This window comes from Pithys albifrons, chromosome 12 (assembly GCF_047495875.1).
Source record: "Pithys albifrons albifrons isolate INPA30051 chromosome 12, PitAlb_v1, whole genome shotgun sequence".
Taxonomy (NCBI): domain Eukaryota; kingdom Metazoa; phylum Chordata; class Aves; order Passeriformes; family Thamnophilidae; genus Pithys; species Pithys albifrons.
The window spans coordinates 15,613,335-15,627,233 of record NC_092469.1 but is presented as its reverse complement, the minus strand read 5'-3'; the positions used below and the strand labels follow the sequence as shown (position 1 = coordinate 15,627,233).

The 13,899-nt window shown below is 50.3% G+C and overlaps 1 protein-coding gene across 3 annotated transcripts; it reads left to right on the top strand.

Annotated features, from left to right (window-relative positions):
* Positions 1 to 4,316: 4,316 nt before the first annotated feature.
* Positions 4,317 to 13,899, top strand: CFAP20 (cilia and flagella associated protein 20). Of its 3 annotated transcripts, XM_071567318.1 has the most exons (6): positions 4,317 to 4,485; positions 9,749 to 9,828; positions 10,909 to 11,020; positions 11,363 to 11,551; positions 12,618 to 12,728; positions 13,598 to 13,899. In XM_071567318.1, exons 1-6 carry the CDS (start codon positions 4,402 to 4,404, stop codon positions 13,601 to 13,603), a joined length of 582 nt encoding a protein of 193 aa, XP_071423419.1. In that variant the 5' UTR covers positions 4,317 to 4,401; the 3' UTR covers positions 13,604 to 13,899. The 3 variants fall into 3 exon arrangements, with proteins under 3 accessions (XP_071423419.1, XP_071423418.1, XP_071423420.1); XM_071567317.1 differs by lacking the exon at positions 13,598 to 13,899 and having other exon boundaries at positions 12,618 to 12,737; XM_071567319.1 differs by lacking the exons at positions 12,618 to 12,728; positions 13,598 to 13,899 and adding an exon at positions 11,659 to 12,600.

Sequence of the window (13,899 nt, the reverse complement as noted above, 5' to 3'; positions counted from 1 at the left end):
GGACAGGCTGAGCAAGGAGAGCAGGAGGAACTAGTCGTACAAAATCACTGTGGGCAGAGGCAAAGGAGCCACTTGCTATCTTTGGGGGTGTTCCTCCTTTGGGGAGGTGCCTGCCTGCATGGTGGCCTGAGTGCTAATGATACCTGCTTTTCCCATCCTGAGAGGGACTTGGGCATGGCTCTGTCTCTGTACCATCAGAGCTCCCATCTCTTCTTCCTTCTCGGTTTGAGGCTTTCCTCCTCCACAGAACCATCACTGCAAAGCCCTGAACTTGGAGCTCCTGCCTTGTGGGGCTCTGCATAGCAGGAGTTCCCCTCAGATGTGGTGCTTTACTGGCAGCTCTTGGGAGAGTCTGTCTGCAATGCTGGTGGTTGGCCAAGCTGGTCTCTGGTCCTAGATGTTAATGGACCACTTGAAATTCTGGTCTAACAGCCTCCAGCTGGACTCTCTATGACTGTATACAGTCATTTCTCTTCTGTTATCCCGTTCCTTCTCTGCCGGTATGTTTTTCCCTACACATTTTTCCCTGTGCTGAAGCTGCCCAGGCTAAGGGTACTTCTGAGGCAAGGCTTTTGCCTGGAAAAGAGAGACCTGTTCCCGGTTCCCAGGGAGGAGAGTTCAGGTAAGGTGAGCCGTGAGCTCCTGCTGGCACAGAACCACACAGTGCTGCTCTCACCCAGCCCTGGGCACTGACTAAAGTGGGAACGTAGGAATGAGTCCTTGCACAAAGCCTGTGAAGGGTACAGGTGGGAATCTGCCAGCACTGCCTGGTGTGTCACACCTGGAGATGCACAAATATGGGGCCAGGTGTGAACACAGGCATCAGGTAAGTTCAACCTACTGGTGCTGTAAGGCAGGGCTTGGTCCATTGCCAGGGTGTCATGACAGCCCTGTTGTATCCAGGACTGTGCAGGTCTCTGGCACTTAAATTCATTAAGACTTTTTTTGGCTGATGTAAATCTGACCAGTGGTGAGAGTCTGTCCATGCAGGCAAGAGCCTATGCCAGAGTTCACTTGGGGTCCATGTGTGCTGGGCAGAAGCAGTACTGTGAGCTTATGCTGAACTGAGGTCCCTCAGCAGCTCTTGCTGCTTCATCCATCCATCCATCCATGTCCTGTCACTACTGGATCATGTCCTCCAATCCCACTTACTGCCTGCTGCAGCCCACATCCTCTCCAAGTCAATAGTTTGTCTCCAAAGGATGCTCTCAGTGACTCTTTTAACTGCTGTCTGTCAGAAATAAATTCTTTGCCTACCCATTTTTGTCTCCAGTTTATCTGGCATCAGAAAGATTTTGCTTATTCTTGCTCCTTGTTCCATTTGTTGCACGGGTGTCCCACCAAGGCAGTGTGGTCTCCTTCCTTGATTTTCTCTGCCAGATTGCTCCAGCCTGTGCTGGCCCTGCCTCCTTCTGCACCCACTGATGTTTACATCCTTCTCTTCTGATCCCTTGCTCAGCAGCAGCCCAGCTTCCTCCTCCTCCTTCTGCACTGCTTGGAGTTCAGCCAGTGTGAGGTCCAACACCTTCTCTGAGTTTCCTCAGCACCCAAAGCCACTTTTTGGCCTTGCCTCCCCTTGTGTGTGATGGCTTTGTATCTTCTGCCCAGTTTCTTTTTGGTTTCCCTATTAGAGCTGCCCTTCATCCAGTGCTGCTCCTGTAGGAAAATCCAGGCTGGATTAATCTGGACAAATCACAAGATCTCACATTGCTTTTAGGAGTCATTGCTTTGTTCTTGGTTTTGCCATGCAGTGAAGGCTTTTGGCTCACAGAGGAACTAACTGAGTTCCATGCTGGTTTTACTGGTTCAGCACTGTCCCTGGATCTGGCCCAGCCCTAGGCATTTGCTCTCCAGTGATGGCCTCGGCCAAGAGGGTGTTGGCCAGGGTTAGAATTTCCCAGAGAACCTGGTCTGCATGCTCCAAGGCAAGCACAGACTTGGTGATACCGGAGAGACCTGCTACATTTTGCTTTCGTAACTGCACCCAGCAACGCGAAACTTCAGAGGAGCAACATTTCAGAAGCTTCCTGAAGATCTCGTTCCTCTGCAGGCATCGGATTGCTGGAAAGTGTGAAGGACAGGAAATGTTTTAGCAAGCAGTTATTTCTGGAGCAGGCAACCTCTGCTCACTTCTTGGACCACATGCTGTTAGGATGGATGGGCCTTTTCTTCCATCTGCTCCCCAAAATCCAATCCTTCTACACTCTGGGAATTGGGATGATGTAGCATGCTAACATCTTCCTACTGATCTTCCAGGTGGATAACATCAGTGTGTGTCTCTCTGAAATAACTAGGAGAGGCCTCTTCCCAAATGCCAGCCTCAACCATTGATATGGGTTAATGATTTACAGGCCTCTCCTTTAGCCCACATGTGCTCAGGGAAAGAGGAGAGGCAATGGGTACTACATGTGGTTAAAGTTAGTTGAGAAATATGGAAAATTTGAAACCACAACATATATCCATGTGCAGCAAAACATGACATTGAAATGGTAAGTGGAGAGCGTGTGAATGAGCCGGCTGTTCAGGAATGGCAGCTGGATATTTGTCCCAGTTGTCTCTTATCATCTGATTAAGGGAGCAAGTAATTTCATCGTGCCATATAAAGTGTACTCTGACCCACTGACTGAATATAGCTGATAATTTCTAACTAATGCCTTAGGTTTTGTGCACTCCACTTGTTTGTGAGAGGAATGGTAAATGAAGGAGAAAGTGCTGTTAACCCAGGTAAGGATTGAGCCCTTGGGACAGTGTGAGCATTTGTACCCAAGGGAGAGACAAAAGCAGAAAATGTGTTGTCAGTGGGATTTGGATGGGGCATTAGTTAGCAACCTACACAGGTGTCTGGAGTTAACCTGAAGAACTGTAAGCTGATGCAGGATGGTAATTTTTATGCTGTTTAGTGTCTGTACATTGAAAATGGATGGTATGAGTGTTACTACAGCAGGAAGAAATGTAATGTATATCAGTTTTAAACTGTAATTTCTAGCCCCAGCTGTTACTGTTAAGCCTCTTCAGCTGTGCAAGGCCCTGTCTGTACTCAAAGACGTTCTCACATCAGTAAATCTGTACATCCACCCTCACTCCAACATTGCCAGCGTTCTGTATCTTATCCCTGCCCACCTTGAGGCAGCATGTAAACACAGGAGGTTCTGCACAGATGGTGCTGATGTGTTTGAGAGCTCTCCTGCTCCTTCCTTGTGCTGTGTCCAGTCTGCCTGATGACTGGTATCTCTGGTGTCTGTGCAGAATCTGGCCCATTTACACATTGAAATAGAGCAGTTCTGGCCTGAAATGCTGCCTTTGGAATTCCACCATGACAAAAAAAATGCAGTACTGAAACAACCTCCTGCACCAGCTGATGCACAGGAAGCTCCTTGGGAAGGCACGGGATTCCAGACATCCCAGTGGTTTCTGACCTAGCAAGGCAGCAGACTCCAGCACCAGCACATCCCTGGTAGTGCAGCATTAGTGGGTGGCACAAAGAGAGCTCCAAGCATGTGGCTGCAGCCAGCTCCAGCCTGGATGGCATCAGAGGACTGTGAAATGGCTTGACAGAGGGTAGGATGTCTGCACAGCCATTGCATGACCGAAACATCCTTCCCTTCTACTCCCATCACAGTGATTGCCTTTCCCTTGGCCACAGAGGTACAGGAAAGGGCACGGTTGTGTCTTGGAAGACTTGAGTCAGGAAACAGCTTGGGAGGGACAGGAGCTGCTTTCCGGAGCTCTCACTTCACAGTAGGGCGACCCAAAAATGCAGGTTCACAGGCACAGGGCTAAGCTGTGAGCTTTGACCACTCCTGTTTTATTGGAGCCACCGGCATCCCACAGGAATTCCAGCAGGTGTGTGTACCTGCTGGTGCTCTGGGTAGCACGGGGACTGGGAGGGAGGGAAGGATGTGTCAGCTGCTGGGCCAAGTGAAGTTTGGGCGTCTGGGAATTAGTTGGGCTAAAGGAAGCGACCAAGTGGAATTCAAATGCTTCAGTCTTGTAAAACCAGCACAGGGAGAAACAGAACCCCTCGGATGAAAGAGCAGAGCCCAGGCTGAAAAACACTTCATGGGCAAAGAACATCCTTGGGAACAGCAATCACAGCGTCGCCTTTGGACTGAGGGTCGTGAACCGCAGGGGGAGAACTGGGATGTTTTACAGCTCCCCACTAAGGCCCAGGTGTGCAGGGCGGGCTGGGCACGGCAGTGTGGCTCAGGACGGGCTCGGCTCCCGCAGCTTTGCGATAGGGCCGCAGCCATGCCCCGGTTGCCATGGCAGCGCTCTCACAACACCGTCACCCGGGAAGCGGATCCGGGGCCGCCCAAAGTAGTTCCTCGGTGACGGCGGCGCGGAGGGATCCGCCGTGTCCTCGCAGAGCGGCGGCCGCGGCCCGGCCCGCGCGGCCCCGGCATGTTCAAGAATACGTTCCAGAGCGGGTTCCTCTCGGTGCTCTACAGCATCGGCAGCAAACCGCTCCAGATCTGGGACAAGAAGGTGAGCCGGTGGCGCCCGGGCAGCGGCGCGGCCCCAGGAGAGGCGCGGCCGCTCGGCTCTGCCTGTCGGGGTAGGCCCGGGGCCGCCGGGAGGGCTCCGGGCAACCCTGGGGCCGCTCGGGGTGGCCCGGCGGGGCCGGAGCTGCAGCGGCCGCGTGACCGGGCCCCCCCGGGAACGGGTGACCGGGCCCCCCCGGGAACGGGTGACCGGGACTCCCGAGTCCAGTTGCCGGGATTCCCCCAGGGCCGGGTTACAGAGACCCCCTCCCGGGTGTTTTGTAGGGAATGTGTTACTAGAAGAGTATTTTCTGAAATAAAATACTCTTTTAAGAGTATAAGAGAAGGCTCAGGTGTGACCTTATGACTCTTTACAACTCCCTGACAAGTGGTTGGAGCCAGGTGGGGGTCAGTCTCTTCTCCCAGGATGAGAGGACATGGCCTCAAGCTGCGCCAGGGAAGGTTTAGGTTGGACTTTAAAAAGAGTTTCTTCACAGAAGGGGTGATTAGACATTGGAATGGGCTGCCCAGGGAGGTGGTGGAGTCACTGTCCCTGGAGGCATTCTAGAAAGGACTGGAAGTGGCACTTGGCACCATGGTCTAGTGCCTGACATGGGGATGTTCAGTCACAGGTTGGGCCTGATCTCAAAGTCTTTTGCAACCTAATTGATTCTGTGGTTCTGTGCTGGGCAGAGGGGCCAACCCCATGTCAGGAACTGCAGCACTGTAAGCTACAAAAATGTCCAGCACTGGCCAAAGGCAGCAAGATGCCAAAGACCCCTTGGCTTCAAGCAGCAGCTCCCCTGTGGCAGGCACTGGGGCCAAGGTGGGGGTCTCCTCTGGTAGCCAAAGGCATGCAAAGGTGGGCTGTGTGGCAGCTTTCCGGGTGTAGGAGTTGTGAATGCCTCATCTGTTTCTTTATCCCTCCTGTCAGTTTCTAGAGTGCTTTTGCTGAGGGTCCCCTGCCTACTCCTGGGTATCTTGCATCAAGGAGCCCTCATCACCAAGTTTGGTGATGTAGACACCTGTTGCTTCCTCCCGTTCACAAACCACCCATGGTTGTGTTGCTGCCTAAGAGTGATTTTGCAAAACAGTTGTTATACTCTTTGAGAGGAAGGCTACTTGCTTGTGTCTGAGCTGAATTTCTTGTGATTTCAGTGGGGACAAAAGCCTCCAAGGCAGGTCAGACAGCAGTGGTGGTTGGCCTCAATGGGCTTGTGTGAGCACTTACAAGTTGTGGTATGGGGGACAGGCAGCACAAACTCATCCTGTTTCCCATCAATGGGTACCCACACAGCTTTGTGAAGAACTGGGATGCCTCACACAGCCCGACTGTATGCATGTGTTTTGCACAAATATTTGTGACTTTAAAAAAGGATAAGCAGCTTGTGGGAACAGGACGCATTAAAGACTCTTAGACCAAGGGATGTAGTGTGCTTCCAGACTAGATAAGCCATGAGCAGTCTGGGCTGACCCTGCTTGGAGGTGGAGTTTGGACTGAAGATGTCCTGAGGCACCTTCCCACATGAATTGCCCTGTGCCAGGTATACCATTGCAATTGTGAGGATCATGAGTGGCCGATGGGAGCTCAGCTTGCAGGGTGGATGTCAGCAGACGTCCACTCAGCTGCAGTAGTCACTGGATTGGCCAGGAAACACTGATGAAAAATTAGGACTGCTGTTCCAGAAAACAGCAGCTGGCTGTAAGGCCTGTGTGTGGCTGCAACCTCAGGAGCAGCAGGGCTGTGTGCAGGTGCACTTCCTGTCCTGAGGAAGCATGGCCAGCTTGGATATGCTTGTTGTGAGGATTGCCCTGCTCTGCTCAGCAGTGCATGAAATACCTTTGTCATTTTGGTGAGAAATGGAAGTGGGATTTGATGTTCTCCCATGTCTTAGGTGAATATCTTAAGATTACTGGATTTATAGCTGTCCTAACATAGGCTTTCTTATCTTTGCAAAAAGTACCAGCAAACTGTGATTTCTGTTTTGTTAGATAGATCTTAGGAAGTCTGAAGCTTTTGTGACGTGGAGAACACATTTCTTTTTCGGCCCTAGTAGGATGTGCACTGCTTGTCCCGGTGGAGACAATATGAAGTAGAGGTTTCTTGATGTACGTGTAGAAATGGGGCACTGGAAGCTCTTCCTTATTGTGAGCATTTGTAACTTCCCTGTAAATATAGGATACAGTCCTTCCCTCAGGGCCTGTGGGTAAACTGTGGGCAGGCCTTGGCTGCAAACTCTGCCAAGCCTGACCAGTCTTGGCCAACAGTATCCTGTCCCAGGGGACTCCGGTAGGACAGAAGTGACCAGGCCTTGGAATGAGCACAGTGTCTGCCCCACCGTCCCTGCAGGGAGAGGCTCTTCCTTCAGCCTCATCTGCAGACAGCTGGTAACTGGTGGTCTGTGGTCTTTTGCCTTCCAGCACTCTGTGTGCCTGGTAAGGAGACCTGTTTGCAAGGTGCTTTCTGTTTGCCTTCCAGCTCTTCATTTTTCAGAGGTCTTTGTTAATTCCTGTACCATCCTGCCACACTGACCTGCCCTGGTGTGTGGAAACACACTGAGCAGTCTCCAGATGCCTTACTGATGCCTTTCTGCAGAGCAGATGGGAACGGTTTGATGAAACTCGTGAAACTTATCGATCCTCTTGCTAATTTTTCGGTACTTCTGCTAGTGTGTTGACACAGAATGTTGTTAGGAATTCCAGCTGCTGCTGGGAGGGTTCAGGGTGAACGTTCAATATCCATCTGAATGTCAAACATATGCTGTCAACAGGGTGCAGGCAGCAGTTCCCTGAGAAGTGTGGTCAGGATCAAGTCTCTGTGAGCACTGTGGTGGGGTCATCTCGTGTAGCACTTCTCTGACTTGTTAGGTCTTGTCTGGGCTGCCCCAGATCTCAGCAGGTGCTGCTCGGTTCTCCCCAAACTGCTGTGCACCAAGAACCAGGTCGCTCCTGCTTTGGCCTCTTGTTTTGACTCCTCTCCCATCCTGGGGAAGGAGGTGACACAAGGGCCTCATGCCTCTTGTGGACCCACCACTGGCTTTGAGAAGCACTGGCCTGTCCTGAGGTGAGGGTGGACCTGTGGCAGGCTGGGCGATGACCAGCTTGCTCTTGCCACCACAAGCCAAAAGCCTGACAAAGGGGTGACTGGCAATGATGTGGGAGCCGCCTTGGACTGTGGGGTCCTGTGTGGAACTGAAAGAGATTGCTCCTTGCTACTTTTCCTTTAATCTCTGTTACATTTGAATAGTGTTGCTAGCAGCAACAGCAGCAGAATTATGTATGTTTAGACACAACTGTCTGTGAAGCTGCTATTCCCTCCAAATCCTGCGAGTTTTGAGGTTTGCAACTGAAAATCTTTTCCAGTTTATCTTTTGACAGCAGGTAAATTTCCAGTTATCCTGATTCAGAGGATATTATGCATTTGAAAATCTTTTCTGATAGGGCTATTATCCTTTTTTTTCCAGCTTGAAAAAGCCTTCTTAGGCTTAACATGGTTAGAAAATATTGGCCAAGTAGAAGTGTCAAGTGTTTTGTTTAGATTTCTAAAGTTTTCTGAAATCTTATATTTCTGAGCTTTTGTGAATAGGGACAGGCGTCCCTGTTTTTCACTTATCTCCTCTCTTTTCTGCTGTCTTTCATTCCGCTCCTGGCGACACTGAGGAAGTTACCCCTTTTCATTGTCCCTGGAATCTAGGGAAGGAAAGCCTTTGCAGGCTAAGGAAGGGGACCTGGATGCAGATAGAACCACTGCTGAATAAATGGTTTAAAGCATATGTAGCTGTTTTCTCTATTATTGCCCTCTCTAGAGAAGCCCAGACCTGAACCCTCTCCACTCTGTGGATCCATAAGCTCCACATAGCTTTGGTGAAATCTGTCTTACATGATGCAGAGACAGGCTTTGTTGCACACTACTGTCACCACCTCCTTTGGCTAGGCTATTTCCCAATGTTCAGTCTGCATGCTTCATCCCTGTGGTTTCCAGGATATAATTTTCCATATCCCAATCACTGCTTCAAATAGATGGACATGGGGCTTCTGCTGCTGGTGATTTTAAAACAAACAAACAAACATTTCAAAAGGCAACTTGTCCAGACCTCATTCAGTGGGTTTCTCCTGAACAGACCTGTAAATCCATGGGAGTTGCAGTGGAGAGGTAGAGTTAGCCAGTAAGGATCCTCTCTGCAAGCTTAGTGTTTTCTGGAAGTATCTGAGCAGAGTTAAGAGCAGCCTGACAGGGTGAGCTGCACTCTCGTGCTTAACAAACAGCAGCAGCTGGGTCATCCAGGCTGAGGTTCTTGAAACTGCTTGATGTAGAGACAGGCAGGGGTAGGTCCCTCTGAAGAAATGAATTTTGAAGATGAATTGCTAAACCTGTAAATCATTTTGTGCCTCATGACTGGAACCATCCCATTAGAAGCTTAATGTATCCTTTATATTAGCAGTGGTGATGGGTGCTAAAGAAATTAATTCATGGAGCCGGAAGGAGCGTTGCAATCTGCTGATCCAGCATTGGGTGAGAGCAGAGGGTTTAATTAGCCGAAGTGCCTTTTAAATGAAGATAAATTCTATGGGAAGTGAGCTGCTTCATTAAAAGAAATGAATCCTCAGACCCTGGGATTCAGCCATATTGCTTGTGGAGAAAAATGAATTTGTGTTGGCTCCTGGTTCCATCCCTGGCCTCCCTGAGCTCTGTGGGGAGCTGGCTGCATCCAAGTAGCCAAATCCCTGTGCCCCTCAGGAGAGCAGATGATGGCTCTGTGCTTGCGTGCGCTGTAATTGTGAAGGATTGTAACCAACCTCCACTCTTATCCAGCTCTTCCCCAAGGCAGTCAGCCATGCCCAGCAGTAGAGACTAAGTCTCCTTGGTGACCAGTGGCTGGCTGGTGGCTCCCTTTGCTTGCCTCTCTATTACTTATATTTGTTTTTACCCCTTGTTCCACTCGAGTCTGATCTTGCTCTGACACTTTCATGTTTGTTTATTTGGGCCTCTAGCACAGGGCTTGAGTCCCTTGTATTCACTGCAGAGTATTTGGATAGATGAAAGCCTTGCACTCAGTGTATGTGCTAGACCATAAACTCATGCTTGGAGTACTGGCACTCTGGGGCAGTGATCAAAGCCTTGGAAACAGCAAAGGCCAGGAGAACAGGAGCCAAGTGAACGTAGATGAATCCTCCTGGAATCATTTTCCTCCTCTCAATGGAGCTGTGTGTGCCTCTTGTTTCCCTCTCAAGTAACATCTGTGCTGTCTGCCCCACTTTTGTTCTAGGTGCGCAATGGCCACATCAAGCGTATCACAGACAATGACATTCAGTCACTGGTGCTGGAGATTGAAGGAACAAATGTCAGGTAGGAGAAGGTATCTTCTTCTCCCCTGATGTACCGTGGGGGGATACACTCTGCCCTGAAGCAGGGTGAAAGTTGTCAGTGCCCAACAGACATCACCTTCAAACCCTACTGCAATGTCTTTGTCAATAAATTGAACAATCTGGGGTTAGATCACTGACACTCCTCTGTACCACTGTACCATGCGTTTCCCTGGATGTGTTTGTAGAGCTCTCTCTCATCCTTAATGGGGCTAAGGGATAAATAATAAAAGTCCCATTATTTTTCCATTACTTGAAGGGAAAAAAGGCTATATTTGATACCCAGTCCCAGTCAGGGCTGCCAGTTACTGAGAAAGCAGCTTTGTCTGCTGCATCCTTTATTGTCTTGGGCCTGTTCTGCTGCTTTCTCCACGTGATGGCTGCTCTCCCTATGGCAGGAAGATCAAAGAGAGATTTATGAGGGGAGTTGCTTATAGTGCTTCACTAAGCAACTCGTCTCCATCGACCCAGGAGACAGACGCCAGCTCCGTGAGCGGGCTCAGAGTCTCCAAGGCTTCTCCAGGGGTGATTCAGAGCAGGGCACTCCTTATAAGGGCAGTGGAGACTCCTCTCCTGCAGACAGGCTGAGCCAACGCTTCTCTTCCTCCAAGAAGTGTTGATACAGAACTCGCCAGGCATGACATGTACTTCTGGGGCTCATGACCTCTGTTTTCCCAGCCATACAGAGCACACAGGGCCTCTGCTGTGCTCTGGAGAGCTCTACCTGTTTAGTCAAGGGTAGGAGGAGGTTGTGTCAAGAAACAGTGCTGACATGGCATTGAAATTGCAGAGGTGAAGCTGTTCAGGAAGGTGTTTCATGCCCTGGGTGAGAAGTGGGATTTGAAATGCATTCTTTGTGCCTTTTATCTTGCTCTCCTGCAGCTACCTCTGAAACTCTCCCTCCTGTTACGGAAAGCCCTTGTTGCTGAGATCTTATGATCATAGTTAGCCATTTCTGCCTGTTCTCCAAGGCTGGGTTGGGCCCAGGGAGAGACTTGGGTTGCCTCAGGCTGTGCACTTTGTGATGTGTGAGATCCTAAAGTGTTTTTCTCTCCCCTCTCAGTACCACGTACATCACGTGCCCTGCTGACCCAAAGAAGACTCTGGGCATCAAACTACCTTTCCTAGTGATGATCATCAAGAACCTGAAAAAATACTTCACCTTTGAAGTGCAGGTGAGGAGTGTGCAGTGGGGAGGCCCCTCCAGGGACCAGTGAGGAAGGCGCCAGGGAGCCTGCAGTCTTGTGTTGGAACTTGTCCCAGGCAGTGAGTGATCCCCAAAACAGTTTTGCTTTCTTGGCCATGTGATGTGTCAGGTCTTCTGCTATGGGAGCATCAGTCAGCTCACAAGCACGTTGTTGCTATTCCTGAAAACGGGTCTGTTTCCTGTGTTAAAATTACTTCTGCTGTAAAATGGAGGGGTGGAAGTAGGAGAGCCCTCCTGAAGACGGGTAGAGCTGTCCTGGGGAGCCGGGGACCCCGATGCCCAGGTCAGCAGCCTGCCTTGCCTGCCCCAGGTGCTGGATGATAAGAACGTACGCCGGCGCTTCCGAGCAAGTAACTACCAGAGCACGACTCGGGTGAAGCCCTTCATCTGCACCATGCCCATGCGGCTGGACGATGGCTGGAACCAAATCCAGTTCAACCTGTCAGATTTCACACGCCGGGCTTATGGGACAAATTACATTGAGACCCTCAGGGTTCAGGTAAGGCGCAGGCATGTCCTGCCCACAGAAACCAATGGCTAGTAATCTTCCTCCTGGTTGGGACAACAGGTTGGGAATCCAGGTTTGGCCCTTGGTTTCTTTGCCAGCTCTGCTCTTTGCACGGCGCTGCAGAAGGGAGCAAAGGCCCAACTGAGGGCTCGCTTCACTGGACTAGACTGGGATGAAGGACCCTATTTCCATCTTGTTTCTCTGGCTGGCTGTCAGTTAGGGTAAGAGTTGCAGTTCCCTGTGACATGCCATGAAGCTTCAGGTCTGCTGGGAATTAGCTGTGTGCTTCCTTACTGTCCAAATGGGAGCCTGGATGAAAAAGACCCAGGGTGTACAGACCATAAATACCCCTGGTCAGGTTTGTTTCCTGGTGGTAGTGGGTTGACCCTGCCTTCACTGAGCCCCTTGTAACAGAGCTGATGTGGTATTTGTTCCTGTTTAGGATGTGGAACTTGTTCCATATGTGAGGGTTTCATGTTCGCTCTGTCCAGTGGTGTGTATTATTTTGAGGAATGCCTGTGTGCGGAGCATGCCTGTTCCTTAGCATGAGGGGATTGCTGCAGTTCCTTGCAGGGTTGCCCAAAGGTGTATAGGCAATCACCTGGGATCTGTCTGCCTTCTCACATAACCATGATGAGGACCAGAGAGACTCCTTCACTGACAGTTAATAGTGGAGGCAGCGCAGACTGGGCAGGCTCATTTCTGACCTCAGGGAGGCCCTGAAGTGGGAGTGTTAAAAATGCAGCAGACTGAGGCTGTGGGTGTTCTGGCAAATGCTGATACCAGTGAAGCAGAGGTGGGTTCACAGCAAAGAATCCCATTAGCAATTAAGGCAGATCTCAGTTGGCTGAGATGCCAGAGCCTGGCCAAATCACTGGAGAGAGCATCTAATACAAAGCAAAGGGTATGGGACAACATTTCTCTGATACCCTGTCAAATTCTCAGAGAGACAATAAGGTAGATCTCCAGCTGCTAAGCCAAGGAATTATGTTGCATGACAGCAAAGATGGATGTGGGAAGAACATGTGGAAAATGCACTCTTTGTTTTTACTCTCAGATCCATGCCAACTGTCGCATCCGACGGGTGTATTTCTCTGACCGGCTGTACTCAGAGGATGAGCTTCCAGCTGAGTTCAAGCTGTATCTACCTGTCCAGAACAAGGCGAAGGTGAGCTAGCTGTGGGCAAGGAGGGAGGGAGCAGCAGCTGGGCCAGACTAGCGTTCCTCTTCCTCCTCCTGATGCCTTCGCAATCCAGAGCTCTTCCCAGCTTTGGCCACCAGCCGGGGAGCACCCTCTCTGTTGCCAGGGTGAGCAGTCTGTCAGGAGTGCCTTGCTGGGTAACTTTCCTGCCAAAACACATGGAAATTGTCATTCCCATCTAAGAGCAGGATGAGCTGTTCAGCTGTTCCCCATGTCCTCCCTGTTTATGTTGAAGGACTCTGGGCAGTGTTGCAGCTTCCCGGCATCTCTCCAGAGCTTTCTCCCGTGACTCAGCTCAGCAGCTTTGCTCGTCATAGCAGCTGCAGCTCCACAGTTGTCTTCCAGGAGAGATGCTGTTTGTGTCCCTTTAGCCCAAGTTGAGTTCCCTCTCATCTTTCCCCTGCCCAGTGCAGACAGTGATGCCATGAGGTGGGAAGGGGACAGACAAGGCTGCAACTGCCCATCAGGAGGAGGTGCCAAGCTCTGCTCCTGCAGTGATAGGAGAAGGAGCATGCTGGCATATTGTCAGCAATATTGAGGCTTATGTGGAAGCACCTTCTTCGCCAGGGCCAACCTGTCCCAATGTAGACACTTCTTTTATCAAAGAATCCTGGGCAAAACTTCAAGCTGCTGAGGGAGGATGTTGGGGGGTGATCTCAGTGGGAGGTAGAAGGCAGTGTTAACTGTACGTAACACCTCTGGGGAACCTGTCACTACCTTCTGGGCTGTAGCAGCTTTCCAGAGGTGTCTGGGGAGTGCTTGGAGCTCTCCCATACCATTGTCTTGGTGCTGCCAATTTTACTAAGTGTCTCCTTTTTTCTCCCTGCTCTGTCCAGCAATAAGACCATGTTGGGAAGAGATGTTGTTGGCGTGCAAGTTGTACAGAGTCAGAATTTTCCTGGCTATTCCTAAAGTGCTGAGCCTAAACACTGCAGGTGGCCTGGTACCCAATCTTGTCTTGCTCAAAGTGGCCACTGTGCCTGCAAAGAGGGGATTCAGCAGGAATTATGGAGTTAAGTGTACCCTCTTGAAGTTACCAATTTTATTTTTTATTTCCTTAATTTCCATCTCTTATATATGCTCTAAATATGGATGTAATACTTGTTCTTGAAAAGTTATTAAACATTTGACTCTGTAA